Source organism: Macrotis lagotis, chromosome 5 (genome assembly GCF_037893015.1).
Source record: "Macrotis lagotis isolate mMagLag1 chromosome 5, bilby.v1.9.chrom.fasta, whole genome shotgun sequence".
NCBI classification, from domain to species: Eukaryota; Metazoa; Chordata; class Mammalia; order Peramelemorphia; family Peramelidae; genus Macrotis; species Macrotis lagotis.
Window position 1 is genome coordinate 260756730 of NC_133662.1, and position 17205 is coordinate 260773934.

Below are 17205 nucleotides of genomic sequence, written 5' to 3' on the forward strand. Positions count from 1 at the left end.
CCCCGGCTCCCGCGGGCGGAAGGCGCCGCGTGCCTGAGACCAGGGAGAGGTGGCCCGGGCCTCCGGGGCCCGCCTGGAGCTGCCGCCCGACAGCGGGCCGCCCAGGACTCCCGCCGCTCGGAGGGGCCTCGCGCCCCGCCTCAGTTTCCCCGCACGTCCATCCCCCAGCCCTTCTGCCTGGCGCGCCCCAGCCCCGCCTCTAGCGCGGGGGGGGGGGGGGGCGGGGGAGGGGCCGGGCCGGCGGCGCAGGCGCAGTGCGGAGGCGCGCCGGAACGCGAAGCGGCGGCCCCGGTTTCCAGCGGCGGATCCGGGCGGCTGAGGCGGCGCGCCGGGCAGATGGCGGCGGCGGGGCTGCGGAAGCGGGGCTCGGGCCCGGGCTGGGGCGCGCGCTGGGGGCTGGGCCTGGGGCCGGCGCCGCTGCGGCGGGCCTGGCAGGAGCGGCGGCTGCTGCTCCTGGAGCCCCGCTACACGCCGCTCGTGGCCGCCTGCCTCTGCCTGGCGGAGGTGGGCATCAACCACTGGGTCATCCGCAGGGTGGCCTGTGAGTGCCGGGCGGCGGGGCGGGGCCTGCGGGGGCGGGGGCGGAGCCTGCGAGGGATAGGGGGGCCTGTGAGGGGCAGGGGCGGGGTCTGCGATGGAAAGGGGCGTGGTCTGCGGGGGCGGAGCTTGCGGGCGTCGGGGCGGGGCTGTGAGGGGCAGGGGCGGGGCCTCGGGGGTCTCTGTCCACCCTCTGGCTGGGGGCGCCCCGAGCCCGGATCTCCTGGGGGGACGCGGGAGGAGGCTGGAGGGGAAGGCACACAGGGAGGGTGGGGGCGCCTAGCCCTGGGGGCCCGCCCCTCCCCCAGCCCCCCGGCCCCCCATCTGACCAGCCCGCCCCCCCAGACACGGAGATCGACTGGAAGGCCTACATGGCCGAGGTGGAGGGCGTCATCAACGGCACCTACGACTACACGCGGCTCCGCGGCGACACCGGCCCCCTCGTGTGAGTGTGGGGGGCGGGGGGCGGGGCCGGGGCGCGGCGGGGCGCTGAGTGGCTCGTGTGCCCCCTCCCCAGCTACCCCGCGGGCTTCGTGTACATCTTCATGGGCCTCTACTACGCCACGAGCCGGGGCACCGACATCCGCCTGGCCCAGCACATCTTCCTGGGCCTCTACCTGGCCACGCTGCTGCTCGTCTTCCGAATCTACAGCCGCACCAGGAGGGTGAGGCCCCCCCCGGCGGGCACCGGGATGCCCACCCGTGCCCCTTCTTTCCCACTCCCCCATTCACCCACCATTTGCGCCCCACAGTGACCTCGTAGAGGACAGAACTGGAGCCCGGAAAGGGCAGGGGCTGCCCCCGCTGAGGCCCTTAGGGAGGTTCCAGGTCCTGCCCTCTTCCCGCCGCAGGTGCCCCCTTTTGTCTTCTTCTTCATGTGCTGCGCCTCCTATCGCGTCCACTCCATCTTCGTGCTGCGGCTCTTCAATGACCCGGTGGCCATGGCGCTGCTTTTCCTCAGCGTTAACCTCCTGCTGTCCCAGCGCTGGGGCTGGGGCTGCGGCTGTTTCAGGTTCAGACTTCTCTCCCTGGTCCGGTCCCGCTGACCTGCCTGAGCCCCCTCCTCTCCAGCCCCCCCCCACACACCACTTGGGCCTGGAGTTGGGGAGGGAGTTAAGATTCCTTGTGGCCCTTCCCTGAACAGAATCCGGGGTGTATTTGTGGGCGGCAGGTGGGCTCTGTAGTGCGCCTTCATGGGAGTTTGTAGGGCCTGGGGTCCTCAGTCTGCTGTCCACGTAGGAGGTGGAAAGTGGGCCCAAGAGGCCTTGGGGCCTCCGAGACTGACTCTCGATATCTCTCCTCCCCAGTCTGGCCGTGTCGGTGAAGATGAACGTGTTGCTCTTCGCTCCGGGCCTACTCTTCCTTCTCCTGTCTCAGTTTGGCCTCCGTGGGGCCCTTCCCAAGTTGGGCATCTGTGCCCTCCTGCAGGTACACGACCACCATTCTCCCCTTGGTGGCAGTAGCTCCTCCCTCGGTTCCCCTGCACAACACTTTCTCTTCTGCCTCCTCATTCTTCTAAAAAAAGCTTCTCTAGTCTCTTGGCCTCCTCCAGACCAAGACTTCCAGCCCCTGTCCCCACTCCTGGCCTAACAGTGGGTGATCTGGAGCCTCCTTCAAGAGAGCCGTGGGGGGCAGGACCCGACAGCCCTGCCACCCCTTGGGGTGGCCACATTGGCATTCTGGCATTCCATCCATCCTCAGGTCGTCCTGGGCTTGCCGTTCCTTCTGGAGAATCCAGCTGGATACCTGTCGCGTTCTTTTGACCTGGGCCGACAGTTTCTCTTCCGCTGGACGGTGAACTGGAGGTTCCTGCCTGAGGAGCTCTTCCTGAATCGGGCCTTCCACCTGGCTCTGCTGGCTGCTCACCTGACTCTGCTCACGCTCTTTGCCTTCTGCAGGTGGCCCAGGTGTGTAGGAGGCCAGGGTGGCAGCCCAGGGGTTCTCCTTGGGGATAGGGTGGCCATTGGTCAAGGAGGGAATGGCAGGGTGGTCAAGTTGTGCCTTCCCTTCCCAGGTCAGGAGAAAGCATCCTGTCACTCCTAAAAGACCCCTCAAAGAGGAAGACTCCGGCCCGGCCCCTCACTGCAAATCATATCCTCTGCCATGTGGGAGGCTGAGAGGTGGGGGAGGGGAGGGAGGGCAGGGGCAGTTTGTCCCTCTGCCTTTGTCCTTGACCTCAGGCACAGATCGTTTCCGTGCTCTTCACCTCCAACTTCATTGGCATCTGCTTCAGCCGCTCCCTCCATTACCAGTTCTACGTCTGGTACTTCCACACGCTGCCCTACCTCCTCTGGGCGATGCCCTCCCGCTGGCTCACGCACCTGCTCAGGTAGGCAGCCCCCTGGGGTGGGAGGAGTGGTGGTTGTGGCCGTGGGGGTACCCACCACCCATCTGAGCCATTTCTCCCCCTCAGGCTACTGGTGCTGGGCTTTATCGAGCTCTCCTGGAACACCTACCCCTCCACATCCTGTAGCTCCGTGGCCCTGCACCTCTGCCATGCCATCATCTTGCTGCAGCTGTGGCTGGGCCCCAAGGACTTGCCCGAAGCCTCCCGACCCCTTCAGCCTAGCAAGAAGGCCCCGTGAGCTCCTACGCCGGAGGGTTCCCATGACCTGGGACCCTGGGATACTCACAGACTCTGGTCCCTGTAAAGTCACTTCCCAATAAACCTGGCTGAACCCAGCCCTATGCTGTGCCCACCCTTGTTCCATCAGCCTCCTCTCAGACACCCCATCCTGAATGAGCCCAGACCCTCCGGGGTGGGGGGCAACAGTTCAGAGAAAAATATGCATGCCTGGAATCCTCAGAGGCACTTTATTGCAGCCACCAGAGAGGGTGGAGACCCTCAGACCAACCCCTCCAGCCCTGGCCCAGGCCCCAAGAGGGAGCAGGAAGTGGACAAGGGGAGGAGGAGAGCAGGCACTTTGAGTGGGGGATGGGGAGAGACTGGGCCAGGCAGGGCAGGCTGACCCCTGGGGGAGCCCCCCCTCCCCCAGCCACGGGCCAGGCCTCAGACGTTGGCCGGGCTGTAGCACAGCAGCCGCAGCTGCAAGTTCTGGTCCCAGTGGCGGAGGAGCAGGAAGAGGCCTCGGGCCGCGGCCTTGAGGGTGGCCAGGTCCAGCCGGTCCGGCAGGCGCTGGGCCCTAAGCCAGCCCTCGGCCTTGGCTGCCACCAGTTCCCACTCCCCCAGGGTGCCCGGACAGCGGTGTTCCAGCCAGGCCAAGGCCACGGCTGTGGCCCAGCTCCGGCCCCTCAGGTCGGGGCCCCCAGGACCCTCGGTGCCTTCCGAGGCTTCTGTGTCTGAGCCGTGCCCACTGTCCACCTGGCCTGGCCCTTCCGAGCCTGTGCTGGGGGACTGGCTACCGGAAGCCGTCACACTGTCCCCAGAGCCTGGGCCGAGGAGAGCCCACGGGGAGGAGGCCGAGGCTGGACTCAGGGTGGCCCGGTGCACCGCGAAGGGTGAGGCCCTGCACAGCCTCTCATGGGGGATCTGCACCGCCGCACAAAAAGGGCCATCCAGGTGGAAGGAGCCAGCTGCCTCCTGGAGCCGCACCTGGGAGGGAAGAGGGAGAGGCCACAGGCTCAAGTGGGGGGCTGGGACCTCATAGATCCCCTCCCCATGTCTCCCAATCTCCTGGGCCCTCACCAGTGGGAGGTAGTCATGGTCGCTGCCGTCCTTGTCACCGTCCCCAGCCGAGCCCTGCTCGGGCTCTGGGCGGTAGAGTCTGCGGCCAGAACCAAATCTCCTCCAGCTGAGCCTGGGAAGGAAAGGCAGCGTCCCCACCTGTGCCCTCCTGCCCGTCTGGGGACCTCCCAGCCTGGGTCCCTCCCTCCATTTATACCTCGAACCAGCGCCGTTGTCAGAGTCCCGGGAGCTGGCCGAGGAATTGTCCGCAAGCCCTGGAATAGACGGACAGATGACCCTCCAGGCCCCCCGGCCCCCGAGGTCTGGCTGCCCCCCTTCACCGGGCGTTACCTTCAGGATGACCAGGGGCTTCCGGAGGGTCCGCAGAGGAGGCAGGGGCTGGGCCTGGCAGCACTGGCTCTGTAGAGAGAACAGGCCAGGAGAGCCCCCTGAAGTGTGGCCCAGGGGGTCTTGGCCAAGTGAAAGCGGCTTGTGGAGGGGCTACCTGAGCTGTGAATCTGGAGGGCCCCAGGGAGGGTCTGGCGGGTGACGGCGTCCACAGCCACCGGGTACGTGAACAGAGAGGCGGCCGCAGTGGCCTTGCTGGTCTGGAGGGCTCTGAGCCGGAAGCGGCGGGTGGGGCCTGGGGGGCAGAGGTCCAAGGGTCAGCGATCTGGAACCTGGCCGCAGGGCCTTCCTGCCCTCCCCTGCCCCGGGTGGCTCTCCTGTGCCCACCTGGCTCCGCTCCCTGCAGAGCCAGCTGCTCATTGTCCCGGACCACAGAGGCCGCCGTCAGCCGGTGCAGGGTTTGGTCCCAGGCCTCGCCCCGCTCAGCGGACGCTGGCACAGGATCCTCGGGGCCCTCCAGGAACGGCTCCAAGCCGGCGCCCACCTCCCAGCACACGGGCTGCCCATCCTGCAGGGCCCGGACTGCCACGTGACACCGTGGGGGGAGAGGAGGTGGAATCGTGGGGGAGGGGACAGATTCCTCTGCATTTGGGGAGGGGGCAAACATGAAGGGGGGCTCCATCAACATGTCCCAATCCAGGGGTGTCGGGGAGAGCAGGTTTCCTACAAGGAGGATGAAGGGTGACATTTAAAATCCGAAAACCAACGGAGGCTTGGAAGCGACTCCCCCCTGCAGGGCCGGGTCTTTGGAAGACTCTCCCTTGCCCCCGGGGCCATCTTCCACCCCAGGGGGTTTCTCTTCTCAGGGGTTCAGGGGAGTCCCCGCACACCCCATCTCTTACCTGAGTCGTCGAGACTTCTGCACAGCTGTTGCCTTTGGTCTGGGCTTGGTTTATCCAACTGTCCACCCAAGGATTGGTTCCTTCGGGGCTGGGGGACAGGGTCCTGGCCCCCCTGGGGGGTTGAGAGGCTGCGCCCTGTGAAAGCGGCTTTGGGAAGCCGGCCTGGCTTCTCCAGAGCTAGGGATGGAGCCTGAAAAGAAGGGCACAGCTTGGCACCAGTTCAGGGGAATCCTTCCCGGCCTTCTCCCGTGCCCCCCACCCCACTCTCGCCTCACCGTGAATGGGACCGATAGAGGCAGTGGACAGGAGTGACTGGTGGGGGCGGCGGGGGCGGGGTCTCCCCAAGCCAGGCTTCGGTGACCCTGCTGAGAAGGGAGAACTGGGGGGGCGCTGTTCTCGGGGGAGCCAGGGCCCCAGGATCCTGGGGACTCACTGCTGCCCGGAGACCCAGGCCCCGGCTCTGGGCTGGTGGAGCATCGTGTCAGGACATACTGCTCACGGATGTAGGAGGAATGAAAGATCCGCCGCCAGATGGCTGCATCTGATGGGGGGTCTGGCCCCGGGTCAGTGACTGGATCTGCAGGGGGGTCAGCACCTGCCGGGAATAAGGAAGGGGAGGCCCCCGGCTTCCTCCCGGTCCCCTGCGGGCCTTCCCACCCCCACTCGGCTCGCTCGGAGTCCCCAGGAGCACAGCGGCTGGAATGCCCAGCAGATGCGGTGCTGGGCTCTGGTGGGTCGGTGGCCCCTGTGGGCTCACTGCCGTGGCTGGTGGCTGATGGTTCCTCTGGAGATGGGAACACGGAACCACCGGAGCTCCTCCATCCGTGCTCTTGGCCCTGAGAAAGGACCAAGGAGGAGAGTCTCTTGGAGCTTCCAGAGCCCTGAGCCTCAGATGTTGTGTGGGGGAGGACCAGGGCCCGCCGGATGGACACCCCCATCTAACGTGTAGCACAAGACCCAAGAGATCCAGGCAGGACAGGCAGCCCCCCGCCCTACCTAGCCACGTGGACCTTTTGTCCCCCGATAAGAGGGCAAGCTCCTGGAGGACAGGGACCTTCTCCTACATTGAAGGTGCTTAGTAAGTGCTGAGATGGGTACTCCAACAGGAGCCTGGCCCCAGCCCCCGCCTTAGGCACGGTCTGGTGCCCCCATCGCCCCTCCGCCCCAGACCCCGGGCTCACCACAGGCGGTCGGGGCCGGAAGCCTTCCACGCGGAAAAGGGAGCAGTAGCCGATCAGCCGGTCTCCTGGGTAGAGCGTGGGGATCTCCCGTGGAGTCAGCATGGCTTCCACGGTCTCCGGCATAAACCAGTCCACGGAAATGTCACTCAGAGCCGGCTCCAGTGCAGTCCGGAGAGCCCGCACGAGCTGCAGGGATGCGGGGCGGACGGTTAGCGGGCCGCGTGGGCCCACCCCCAGGGCAGCCTCCCAGGCCCTTCAACTCACCATGGGCTGCAACCTCTCTCCAGGGCCCAGAAAGTAGGCACGACCCCGGCTGAGGGCAGCCAGACCCCGGAGCAGCTGGCGGCAGGCAGCGCCCAGCCCGAAGGAGAAGCACCTGCAGGTTGGACAGGAGAAGGACTGAGTCGAGGGCCCGTAACCCAAGGGGCTGCTCGGGAGCCCTCAAGCCCAAGTCTTACCTGACCGTGCCCGCCTGGCGTCTCATGAACTCAAGAGCGTGGTGGGTGGCGGAGGCAGCAGGAGCTGCACCGGTGAGCAGGAGCAGCTGTCGGGGGTGGCCCCGCCGACCCGGCTGCTCCAGGGCCCAGCGAAGCCCAGCCGACACGTCGGGTCTTTCCCAGCCTGTTGGCAGGGCCTCGATGCCCTCGCAGGCCAGCTGCACAGTGTGCTAGAAGAGAGAAGGGAGGAGGGCCGCGGCAGGATGGCACGGGGCCCCTGGGAGCCGAAGCCCTGGGTTCCCATCCCGACTCAGTGCCTCTGGGCGGGGGGCTTGGACTAAAAGGTATCCGTACATGGAGGGCTAGAAGGGTCTTCCCGGGCCATTTAGACAATCCAGCTTCATCTGATGGATGAGGAAACAGGTTGAGAGAGTCTCAGCATCAGAGGCTTGAACTCAGCCCTGGAAGGCGAGCTGACCAAGGGTCCCCGGGGGCTCTCCTTTGGGGAGGGAATCCAGTTCCAGGAAGGGGGGGGGGGGGGACTCACGTCATTGCAGGGCTGGCTGCCTTGGAAGAGCGGGTGCACGGAAGAGCCGAACGTGGCGATGTTGATGAGTGTCTGGGAGGGGAGGGACTTCACTGCAAGGAGCAGGGCTTCCTGAGGAGCAAAGGGGGAAGTGAGGGCCAAGGAGCTGCCTAGGCTAGGGCAGGAAGGTAGGGCACAACCCATCCTGCCCTCGCCCCCTGCCCCCGGGCTTCCGCTCTCTTCATCACTGTCTTCACTGGCCTTGTAAGTAGCTCCGTGGCTGTCCACTAAGAAGAGACACTCCCTCGTGGCTGAGCCAGGATCCAGGGACCCTGAGTTCAGATCTGGGCAGAAGCTCAGGACCAGCACTGGGTTCAGGAGGATGTCCTTGTGGAATCGGCGCTGCAGGAACCACACCTAGGCACCGGACAGGCGCATTGAGTCATGCCCAAGAAGTCTGGCCAGGGCCCCTCAGCGATGGGGGTACCATGGAACACTACTGCTTCAGAAGGAGCAAGGAGCAGCCACTGGCACCCATGGGCCGGGCATATTCCTGTCCTTTTCCTGGGGCTCTCTATTCATTAATCACTCAATCTATCAAGAGGAACCCCTAGAAGGACTGCCTTTGGGGACCACCCGAGAGTGAGGAGAGCTAATTCTGCTAGTAGAAGACCAGTGGGTAGAGCTAGGAAATGGGGCCAGGAAGAGCGTGGTTTATATCCCACTTCAGACCCTGATTAGCTGAGTAACCTGGGGCGTCCTCAGTTTCCTCATTTGTAAATGGGGTTTGACCTGATGACCTCTAAGATCCCTCCCAGGCCTCAATCTAGGATCCCTGGGGTTAAGATAAATCCATCTCTCATTCTGTGTCACTGGCAGGAAAAACCTGGGGAGGACCATTGGCCAAGTCATAGCCCCATCTCTGAGCTCAGTTTCCTCATCTTTAAAATGGGGATACCTTCCCAGGGTCATAGACAAAATGAGATGATGTTCCCAAGGGTGCTTCCTGGACTGGAACACTCCATATAGATGCTATCTATTCTCTACCTCTCCAGGGAATTGGCCAGCAATGACATGTTCCATATTATCTTTCTCCCCTTTATGACAGGGCCTTTGGTTATCATTCTGGGATCTGAGTCCCAGTTTACTACTGTCTGAAGAATGCAAGGAGCCAGGTCAGCTGAAGGGCCCACCTCCACCTCCTCAGACTGCCCCATCTTCCCCACTTTCCTCCCCTAAGGTGTCTGATCTCCTCCCACCCAGCCCCATACCTGCCGGTCCCCATCACTGTCTTTTCGGAGGAGACGCTGGAAGTCCCTCCGGCTTCTCACTCGGGCTTCATACTCGGCTGCACTTAGACCACCTGCCTCCAGCATCAGATGTGGTTGGTGAGGTTCTAGCAAGAATGGAGTTTAGGAGGGTGCCCCCTCAGGAGAGCTGTTGGTCCCCTCCTGGCTGCCTCTGCCGAGATGAGGACCCCAGCCTCAGCTCTGACCCGCCTTCCCTCCCGACCCTCACCACTGGGGTGCAGCAGGATCTCCAGGGCCCGGTCACAAGGGTGCCCTTCGGCTAGGGTGATGCAGATAGTGGCTGCAGAGCTGGCATGAGGAGGGGCATCTGCTCGGAGGGCATGGGAGGGACTCTCCAGGCCTGAGGGGACAGAAAGGGAAAGGTGAAGACTGGAAAGGGGAAATCATAGCCTCCCCCTCTCTGCCGCTTCAGTATACACACATAACCCCTGTGGTTCAGAGAGGGATGTAAAGTACCCCAAGGCCCGGGATAAAGGATATTCCCAATTTCCATTCTGGCTTCCGTATGGTAAACTCTGAGGGCAGGTACAATGGCTTGCTTTAGTTTCAATACTTCCAGAATCTATCATCTCATTATTGTTTCAGTCATATCTGCCTCCCTCCACTGAGGCAAAATGAAGCCCTTGGGTGCTGGGACTAAAAATATTTCATTCTCCATTAATTAGCTGGAGTTTTGACCCATCCCCCCATCATTGGAGCGGGAGTGGGGGGGGGGCACAGTCCAGCAAGTTATACACACTCAAGGTCCTTCCCCTTGCTGGAAGCTGCACCCATTTTGTGGTCCCCAGCAAAGCTTTCAAGAACCCTGGGCCATCTTGAAGCTATGATGAGGTGTTGGGGAATAGGAGGTGCTAACGTCCCCTCTCCAGAACCAAACAGCAGCAGCATCACAACCGACACTTCTTTAAAACTCTTTATATCCATTATATCCATTTGATTCTCATAACAGTGCTGGAAAATCAGTGCTAATATTTATTATCAGTCTCATTTGACAGATGGGGAAAGTGAGGCTCAAAGGTGGGGTGGCTAGTAAGTGTCCAGAACTGTATATGAATCCATAGCCTCCTGACTCATTAGGCCTTTAGATTCAGCCCAACTTTCTCCTGCAGCTTCACTCTCCAGGGTTCTGGGATGCCAGGCCCTGCTCACAAGAAGCTGATATTCAGTATGTTATTTGGACAACCGGCTTAGGATAATAGATCATATGTTCTCGGGTTCAGACAGGGAGCTGGAAGGGACCTCAGAGGTCAAATACTAGCCCCAAATCCTCATTTCACTGGCCAAGTGACTGGCCCAAGGTCACAGAGAAGGCACAGGTGGGAGAAACAGATGGACCAGGCAAGTTTCTAGAAGTTACTGTAAGATAGTTGTCGACCCTATTGTGACTATTAGCATAGACAAAAGGATTATCCATGAGGAGTGGAGGGGGGGGGCAACTCAGTGGCACAGTGGATAGAGCACCAGCCCCGGAGTCAGGAGGGCCTGAGTTCAAATCTGACCTCAGACACTTAATAATGGCCTAGCTGTGTGAGCTTGGGCAAGCCACTTAACCCCATTGCCTCCCCCCCCCAAAAAAAAAGCAGAAGGGGAGGGAGCTCTCAGATCTCAGCCTCTTGTCTCATGCCACCTTCCCTGTGACCTTGCCCTCTCCCAAGGATCTTTTTTTTTTTTGGTTTTTGTTAATTGACTTGCCCAAGGCCACACAACTAGGTCATTATTAAGTGTCTGAGATCAAATTTGAACTCAGATCCTCCTGACTCCGGGGCCATTGTTCTATCCACTGCACCACCTAGCTGCTCCTCCCAAGAGTCTTTTAACACTTAAGAAGTTCACTTCTGTCCATGTGTCAATCATCTACTTTTTTGGTGGATCTCTTCCCATTTTCATCTTTTCCTACGTGTCTATCCATTCATACATTAGTCCATCCTTCTGCCCACCCATCCATTAAAAGATATTCACTCTGACCATGGTATCCCCTGCTAAGTGAACTCCTTGTTACCTTTTGGCTCAAATAGAAATAGTCCTCTGACATTAAAAATCCTTCAAAACCTGCCTCAACCCACCTTTTAGTCTTTTTTTTTCCAAGGCAATGGGGTTAAGTGACTTGCCCAAGGCCACACAGCTAGGGAATTATTAAATGTCTGAGGCTGGATTTGAACTCGGGTACTCCTGACCCCGGGGCCGGTGCTCTATCCACTGCACCACCTAGCCACCCCTACCTTTTAGGCTTAGTCTATAGTATGCTCCTTTCCACACTCTCTGATTCAGACCTCACCCAACGTTTGCCTCATCTCCCATTTCTACGTTGTCTCTTCTGCCCCTGTTTCCCCTCCTCACCTCCATCTGTCTCTTCTTGTCTTCAAGATTCAGCTTGCATACCCAATCTGCCCCCAACTTATCCTTCCCAATTGAGGCAGCTAGGTAGGGAAGCAGACAGAATAGAATGCTCCAAGACAAGAGTTCAAATCCACTCTCAGATACTTATTACTGTAAGAACCTGGGCAAGTCATTTAACTCCCACCTTTTTCAGTTTCCTCAACTAGAAAATGCTAACAGTGTCTAATGAAAAGTGCTTAGTTCAGGGCCTGGCCCATAGTAGCTACTTAATAAAATACACTAAGCTTTTTACAAACTGTATCTGTGTCTCTACACATACATAGCCACATCTATATATGTGAGATACAGAGACAGATCAAATCTGCTTCTCTACTAACTTGTCTCTCCTGGCTGAATGGAAGGGAGAGGGCCAGGACTTTCCTTTGGGCTTTTGTATTCCCAGTACCCTCCCAGCCTTGTATACAGTAGGTGTTTAATATGTGTCTACTCCCATTTCATGGGGCTTCTCAAAGGTGGAAGGAACTTTTGTTCCTCTTGTGGTCCAGGGCCTTTCTACAGTAGAGCTGTACTTGGCTTCCTGTCTGACCCCGGGGACATCCCTGGGGGAGAGAAGATGCCCAGGCATCTGGTATACCCAGTGAGACATACTCACCTGCCAGCAGGCATGGTCCAGTCACCAACATCTCAAAGGAAAAGGTGTATGGCCCTGGACAGCGAGCAGGGCCACTAAACATGTCCCTGGGGGCTGGTGAGTCTTGCAGGGCAGGCTCCTCATCCTCAGGAGTGCCCACCCCAAAGCAGCTGGTGGGACTGGAAGGAAGGGGCCATATCACTCTTAGCCCTCCATGACTCCCCCCCTCCCCTGCCCCAGCCCCAAGGAGTCAGCCCTTCACTCAGTTTCTTTCAAGGGTCTCCTGCAATGCACCCCACTCCCCTCCCCATCCTGTGCTTCTCTGCTTCCTCTGGCTGTACCCATTATTGTTCCAATGCCTGCCCTCTCTCAGCTGATTGCTGCTCACCCCAGGGAGGCCCAGAGAAGCCCAGGCAAGGAGGGAGGGAGAATCACCATAGGCCCAACCTGTCGTCACAGAGGCCAGAGGGTCTGGTTGGGCTGGACTGCGCCAGGGGGGTGAGGATGGAGGGTAAGGCTACACGTATCGCCCCATCTGGCCTCGTGTGAAGCTCCCTGCTGCTCCTCAGTGACACAGTGATGGTCCCTTCAGGGGCGATGAGGCCTGTGGGTAGCACCAGTGTGGACCGAGCCTGGGCCGGATCGAGAACCAAATGACCTGGGGTGATGGGGTCAGAAATAAGAGTGGTCCTGAGATCGAAGGTGAAGCTGGCATCCGTCAGCAGCGGATAGAGATTGGCGAGTACCAGGCTCTGGGGCAGTCAAGGGAAGCCCTGGGACGGGCTAGTAGGAAAGTGGGGGCACTTTAGGGAGTGAGCGGCCCAGCGGGACACTGGCCCTTGACCTTGCCCACCCAACCACCTCAGTCTTGTTCCTCATTCTCCGCCATCCTCCTCACAGGAGCAGTGGCAGAGCAGATGGAGGCCCGCAATCCAACTGCCTGGTGGGGAAGGGGTGGATCAGAGGGTCTGACTCAGAGCCAGTGGGAGTGGGGAGAAAGTAAGAGAGGTGAAGAGATGTGTTGGGAGTGTCTCTGGAGACCAGAGCCAGAAGGCAGAAGTGGAAGGGACTTTGGGGACTGGCTAATCCAGCCCCATTATTTTACACAGGAGGTATTTGGGGGCTCTCTGAGACTTCTGAACTGCAACTCGGTCTCTGGGGACACATCGCTGTCTCTGCCTTTGTCTCTGTTCATATCTCTGAATCTGGGTGTGCTTATACCTCCATCTCTTCCTACCTGTGTGCAGACCCACCCGGATCTCTGTCTCTCCCTGTGTGGGTGTATATCTACCTGTGTCTTGTCTTTTTGGGGTGTCTATGTGTAGACACACCTGTGTCTCTTCCTATCTCTGTGAAGACACACCTGTATCTCTTCCTATCTCTGTGTAGACACACCTGGATCTCTTCCTATCTCTGTGTAGATACACCTGGATCTCTTCCTATCTCTGTGTAGACACACCTGGATCTCTTTCTATCTGTGTAGACACACCTGGATCTCTTCCTATCTCTGTGTAGACACACCTGGATCTCTTTCTATCTTGTATAAGACACACCTGGATCTCTTCCTATCTCTGTGTAGACACACCTGGATCTCTTCCTATCTCTATGTAGACACACCTGGATCTCTTTCTATCTTGTGTAGACACACCTGGATCTCTTCCTATCTCTGTGAAGACACACCTGGATCTCTCCCTATCTGTAGGTATGTCCCTGTCCCTGTCCCTCACCCTGGGCACAACGTCGGGGCAGGCCAGCTTCTGGACGCAGCTCCCTGCAGCAAGGCCGGCTGGGACTCCGGTGGCGGCTCTGCAACTGGAAGGAGACCCGCCTTCCGGCCGCTTCTGCCTCAAAGCCGGACACCACTTCAGCCTCGGCCTCGGCCAGTGGATATACGAACACCCCTGTGTGGATGGGGAGACTGCAGATGGAGGGCTGGCCCCGTCCCCCCAAACTCTCACACGGCTGCTCTGTTGGCCCCCCTGCTTGTCTCAGGTTTCCAACCGCTAGCCCTTCGCCTCACCTTCCACAGGCTCTGGTGCTGGGTTGTGGTACGTGAGGCGGGCACTGAGACCCAGGCAAGGGCCATTGGCACAGGCCCTGACCCACGAGTCCTTGAGGGGCAGAGGAGTCCAGGTGGCTGGGCAGTACAGGCCGGGCATGGTGGCCCTGTCCGGCTCAGCTGAGGCAGTGGTGAGGGATGAACTTCAGAGCGGTCCGGGGCGGGGGGTGAAAGATGCTCCTGGAGCTGTTTTGGGAAGTCGCAAGAGTGAGACTCAGGGCTTTCCCGAAGAGGCCAGGGCGGCAGGTGCGGACCATCTGCTTCCCTGTTCTCCCCTCCGTTACCTTGGGGAGAGGCCGGGAGGCATCTCCTAGTAACCAGGGGCCACAGCGTTAATGAGGAGCTGGAGGGGGCAGGCGAGGGAAGGCCAGATGGGCGCTGGGGGTGGGGGAGTCCCCACAACTGTCCACCCCCGCCCTGCCCTACCTGCCCAGGGCCCTCGGGGCTCGCAAGCGGCCGCCAGCTGCTGCAAGGGGAGGCGGAGGCGGCTTCAAGGGGCTGCAGACTCTTGGCCCGGATCCGCCGGGGCGGGAGCGAGGGCAAGAAAGGACGGGCGTCCCGAAGCAGCTGCTCCGTCCCTCTGGGGCTCCCCGGTTCCCTCCAGCCGAGGACGGCAGCCCCGGGAGGGAAGGGGAAGCGGGGAAGAAAGGAGGGAGGGGCTACTCCATTCATTGTCGCCTCGGGGGTGGCCGGACTTGGAAGGCGGGGCTGCTCCAGGGTTCCAGGAGCAGCCGGCCAGCCCCCTGCCGCAGAGCAGAGCGCATGGGGGGACCCAAGGAGGGCACCCGTGTGGCTGCCCTCCCTGTCTCATCAGCCGCGCCCCCCCCAAGGGCTGAGAAGGCCCGGGCTGGGGGGCGCGGCGGGATGGGGGGCTCGCCCTGCCCTGCCTCCCCGGCCCAGCCCCGGCTGCATCCCCATCACCTGGTGCGCTGCCCGCCCGCCCGCTCTCCGGCCGGGCTGCGGCTGCTCTCCCGCCGGGCCGCCTCGGACTGTCGGCTCGCTCCTTCTCTGTCCCTGCAGCGCTCCCGCCCTCCTCCTCCCCCTCCTCCCCTCCTCCTCCTCCTCCCCCCTCCCCCTCCTCCCTCCCCTCCTCTCCTCCCCCTCCCCCTCCTCCTCCTCCCTCCTCCTCCTCCCCCTCCCCCTCCCCCTCCTCCTCCCCCCTCCTCCTCCTCCCTCTCCCGGGATGATGCCTGGCCCCGCCCCGCCCCCATTCTCCGGGGAGACCCCAGCCGAGAGGCAGGCGTGGCTCCCGGCCCCTCCCGGCCCCTCCCCGCCGGCGCCTCCTGCCGCAGCGCAGCGGGGAGGTGGGCCAACCCCGGGGCACCCCGGCCCTGGTCGCCACCCCCTCAACCTTGAGGGGGGGAATGGGACGGCCCACTGCCCTCCACCTTCTCGGCGATCCCTCACGGTGGCCCGCCCTGGAAGGAGCCCTGTCTTCGGCGAGATGCCGCGCGGGCGCCCCAGCCTCTCCCCGGACTGTCGTTCCCCTGCTCCACCTCCAGGGCCCAGCCTTCCATGGCCAGCCACCCCGGGGGCCGAGCTGGCCCGAGGCCTTGCCCGGGAGGACACTGGGGCGCAGAGATGGGAAGGGGCTCACCCAAGGATGCACAGCGCGGGGGCAAAGCTTGCGCCAGGACTCGAGCCCGCTAGTCCGGGGCTTTTTCACTACAAAATAAGGCCCTACCGAGCCTGGTGAGGGCTCCCTGTCCTTGCCACAGGAGCCCTTCCTATGCCACACACAGCCCATCACCACCCACACCGCCCTCCTCCTGAAGGAGGACCAGAAGGTGGGACTGGGTGTTCCTGTAAACAAGAGGCAGTTCTGGGGGGGGGGGGGTGGAGAGCAGCAGAGTGTGGCCTCGCAAAGTTCGATGTGATTTCACCCCATTTCACAGATAGGAAAACCAAAGCTTAGCCAGAAGAAATGATCTGGGAGACACTGGGTGGGACCAGCATTAGAAACTCCGCTTGTGAATTCGGTCACTACTATTTACTGACTGGAGGGCCAGAGGCACCTCCCTGTGCCTCGGTTTCCTCATCTGTTCAATGCGGGGGCTGGACTCCTGGTAAATCCTGTGGACATTAAATAGCTTTTTGTAACAAAGACAGCAGAACACCAAAAAAGTCCTCAGCACTGAGCTCCCAAGACCCTCCACCTTTCCTCATATCTGACCCAGAGTTGCAAGGGGCCTCATTTTAGAGAGGAGCAAGCTGGGGCCCATGAAGCTTAATTTACAAACTCAGGAGAAAACAGATGATGAACTATTCATCATTTTGGAGAAGAGGAAACAGGTCCACAAGAGGGAAGTGCCTTGTCCAAGGTACCTAGAAGCGCAGCATCAGAGGAGTAGCAAATACAATCTATACATTCAAAAGAGCTTTGAAAATCTCCTGCCATCATTACCCGTCTCAGTTTACCTCCCGTTCCACATTGCCCACTTTCCCAAATTCACTCCATTTTCTCAACATTCTTTGGGTTCAGAGTTCTTACTGAGACCATAGAGGAGGCAGAGTTGAGAAGCACATACACACCCTTTTCTCCTAGACACTTGTCTCTCCCCTCTGGGTTTTCATATTACCACTTGCTCCTGATTCTCCTCTAGCCCTGTGAAATAGGTAATACAGGTATTGTTAATGACCTAGGGTCACTAGCGACATGGTCATCAGCTATGATTACTGTCCTTCTGTATCTGTATGGTCTTCCCATCTAAGCAGCAAAGTCCTGATGGTGACTTGAACCGTAGATCTCTTTATCTAAATCCTCCCAAATCGATTAGGTTCTCCATAACTGTCTATTAGCAATGATGATGGCAAGCCTTGATCAATGTTCTACAGAATGTTGAAGATTCTCATTTTACTAAAGAGCAGGAAAGTGAGGCTGGAAGAACCCCAGATTACCCACCTAAAATCATAGGGCAGTAATCGATCCTGACAGATACTGGATTAAACTCAACAAATATATAAATATATATATATATATACATATATATATATGTATATATATATATTATATAAAGCACCTACTATGTAATTTTTGTTTGTTGTTTATCCTTCATTCTCAAAAAAGACCATGACCTCAGGGAAGTGATATCCTGACAAGCACATGAATTGGATTTGAGTGAAGGGATGTTGTGCAAAGTCATCAGCCTCACTTTCTCCTCAGAGCCATCTGGATTTACTGGGCAGATATAAAATCCAGGACAATTGAAGCTGGCCCTGACTATGAGGCAATTAGGGTGAAGTGACCTATCCAAGGTCAAATGTCCAAGGTTGGATTTGAACTCATATCCTCTTGACTCCAAGGTCAGTGAT

At 59.9% G+C, this 17205-nt stretch overlaps 2 protein-coding genes across 4 annotated transcripts; one reads left to right on the top strand and one right to left on the bottom strand.

Annotated features, from left to right (window-relative positions):
* Nucleotides 1–321: 321 nt before the first annotated feature.
* ALG3 (ALG3 alpha-1,3- mannosyltransferase) lies at nt 322–3258 on the top strand. 2 transcript variants are annotated; one of them, XM_074189617.1, is made up of 9 exons: nt 322–541; nt 883–982; nt 1055–1202; nt 1389–1549; nt 1845–1965; nt 2239–2444; nt 2552–2627; nt 2721–2866; nt 2951–3258. In XM_074189617.1, the coding sequence occupies exons 1-9, from the start codon at nt 337–339 to the stop codon at nt 3120–3122; spliced, it is 1335 nt and encodes a 444-aa protein (XP_074045718.1). In that variant the 5' UTR covers nt 322–336; the 3' UTR covers nt 3123–3258. The 2 variants fall into 2 exon arrangements, with proteins under 2 accessions (XP_074045718.1, XP_074045719.1); XM_074189618.1 differs by having other exon boundaries at nt 419–504; nt 2951–3257.
* Nucleotides 3259–3273: 15 nt separating this feature from the next.
* Nucleotides 3274–14912, bottom strand: VWA5B2 (von Willebrand factor A domain containing 5B2). Of its 2 annotated transcripts, XM_074189611.1 has the most exons (20): nt 14815–14912; nt 13855–14079; nt 13562–13735; nt 12282–12492; nt 11856–12013; nt 9075–9206; nt 8828–8952; nt 7818–7973; nt 7578–7688; nt 7052–7260; nt 6858–6969; nt 6594–6779; nt 5688–6248; nt 5413–5602; nt 4898–5233; nt 4668–4805; nt 4514–4582; nt 4380–4437; nt 4184–4295; nt 3274–4090 (listed from the first exon to the last, which is right to left on the bottom strand). In XM_074189611.1, exons 2-20 carry the CDS (start codon nt 13991–13993, stop codon nt 3548–3550), a joined length of 3720 nt encoding a protein of 1239 aa, XP_074045712.1. In that variant the 5' UTR covers nt 13994–14079; nt 14815–14912; the 3' UTR covers nt 3274–3547. The 2 variants fall into 2 exon arrangements, with proteins under 2 accessions (XP_074045712.1, XP_074045713.1); XM_074189612.1 differs by lacking the exon at nt 4898–5233.
* Between the last annotated feature and the right edge of the window lie 2293 nt (nt 14913–17205).

Bases quoted from the DNA above. Each gene is read 5' to 3' on its own strand.
- ALG3 (XM_074189617.1), top strand. From the start codon at position 337: ATGGCGGCGGCGGGGCTGCGGAAGCGGGGCTCGGGCCCGGGCTGGGGC. The intron at 2,445-2,551 runs GTGTGTAGGAGG...TTCCCTTCCCAG, and splicing joins GCCTTCTGCAGGTGGCCCAG to GTCAGGAGAAAGCATCCTGT. The intron at 2,628-2,720 runs CATATCCTCTGC...TGACCTCAGGCA, and splicing joins CCCGGCCCCTCACTGCAAAT to CAGATCGTTTCCGTGCTCTT.
- VWA5B2 (XM_074189611.1), bottom strand. From the start codon at position 13,993: ATGCCCGGCCTGTACTGCCCAGCCACCTGGACTCCTCTGCCCCTCAAG. The intron at 7,974-8,827 runs GTATGGGGCTGG...TCCGGTGCCTAG, and splicing joins ACAGTGATGGGGACCGGCAG to GTGTGGTTCCTGCAGCGCCG. The intron at 7,689-7,817 runs GCCAGTGAAGAC...TTTGCTCCTCAG, and splicing joins GCCACGGAGCTACTTACAAG to GAAGCCCTGCTCCTTGCAGT.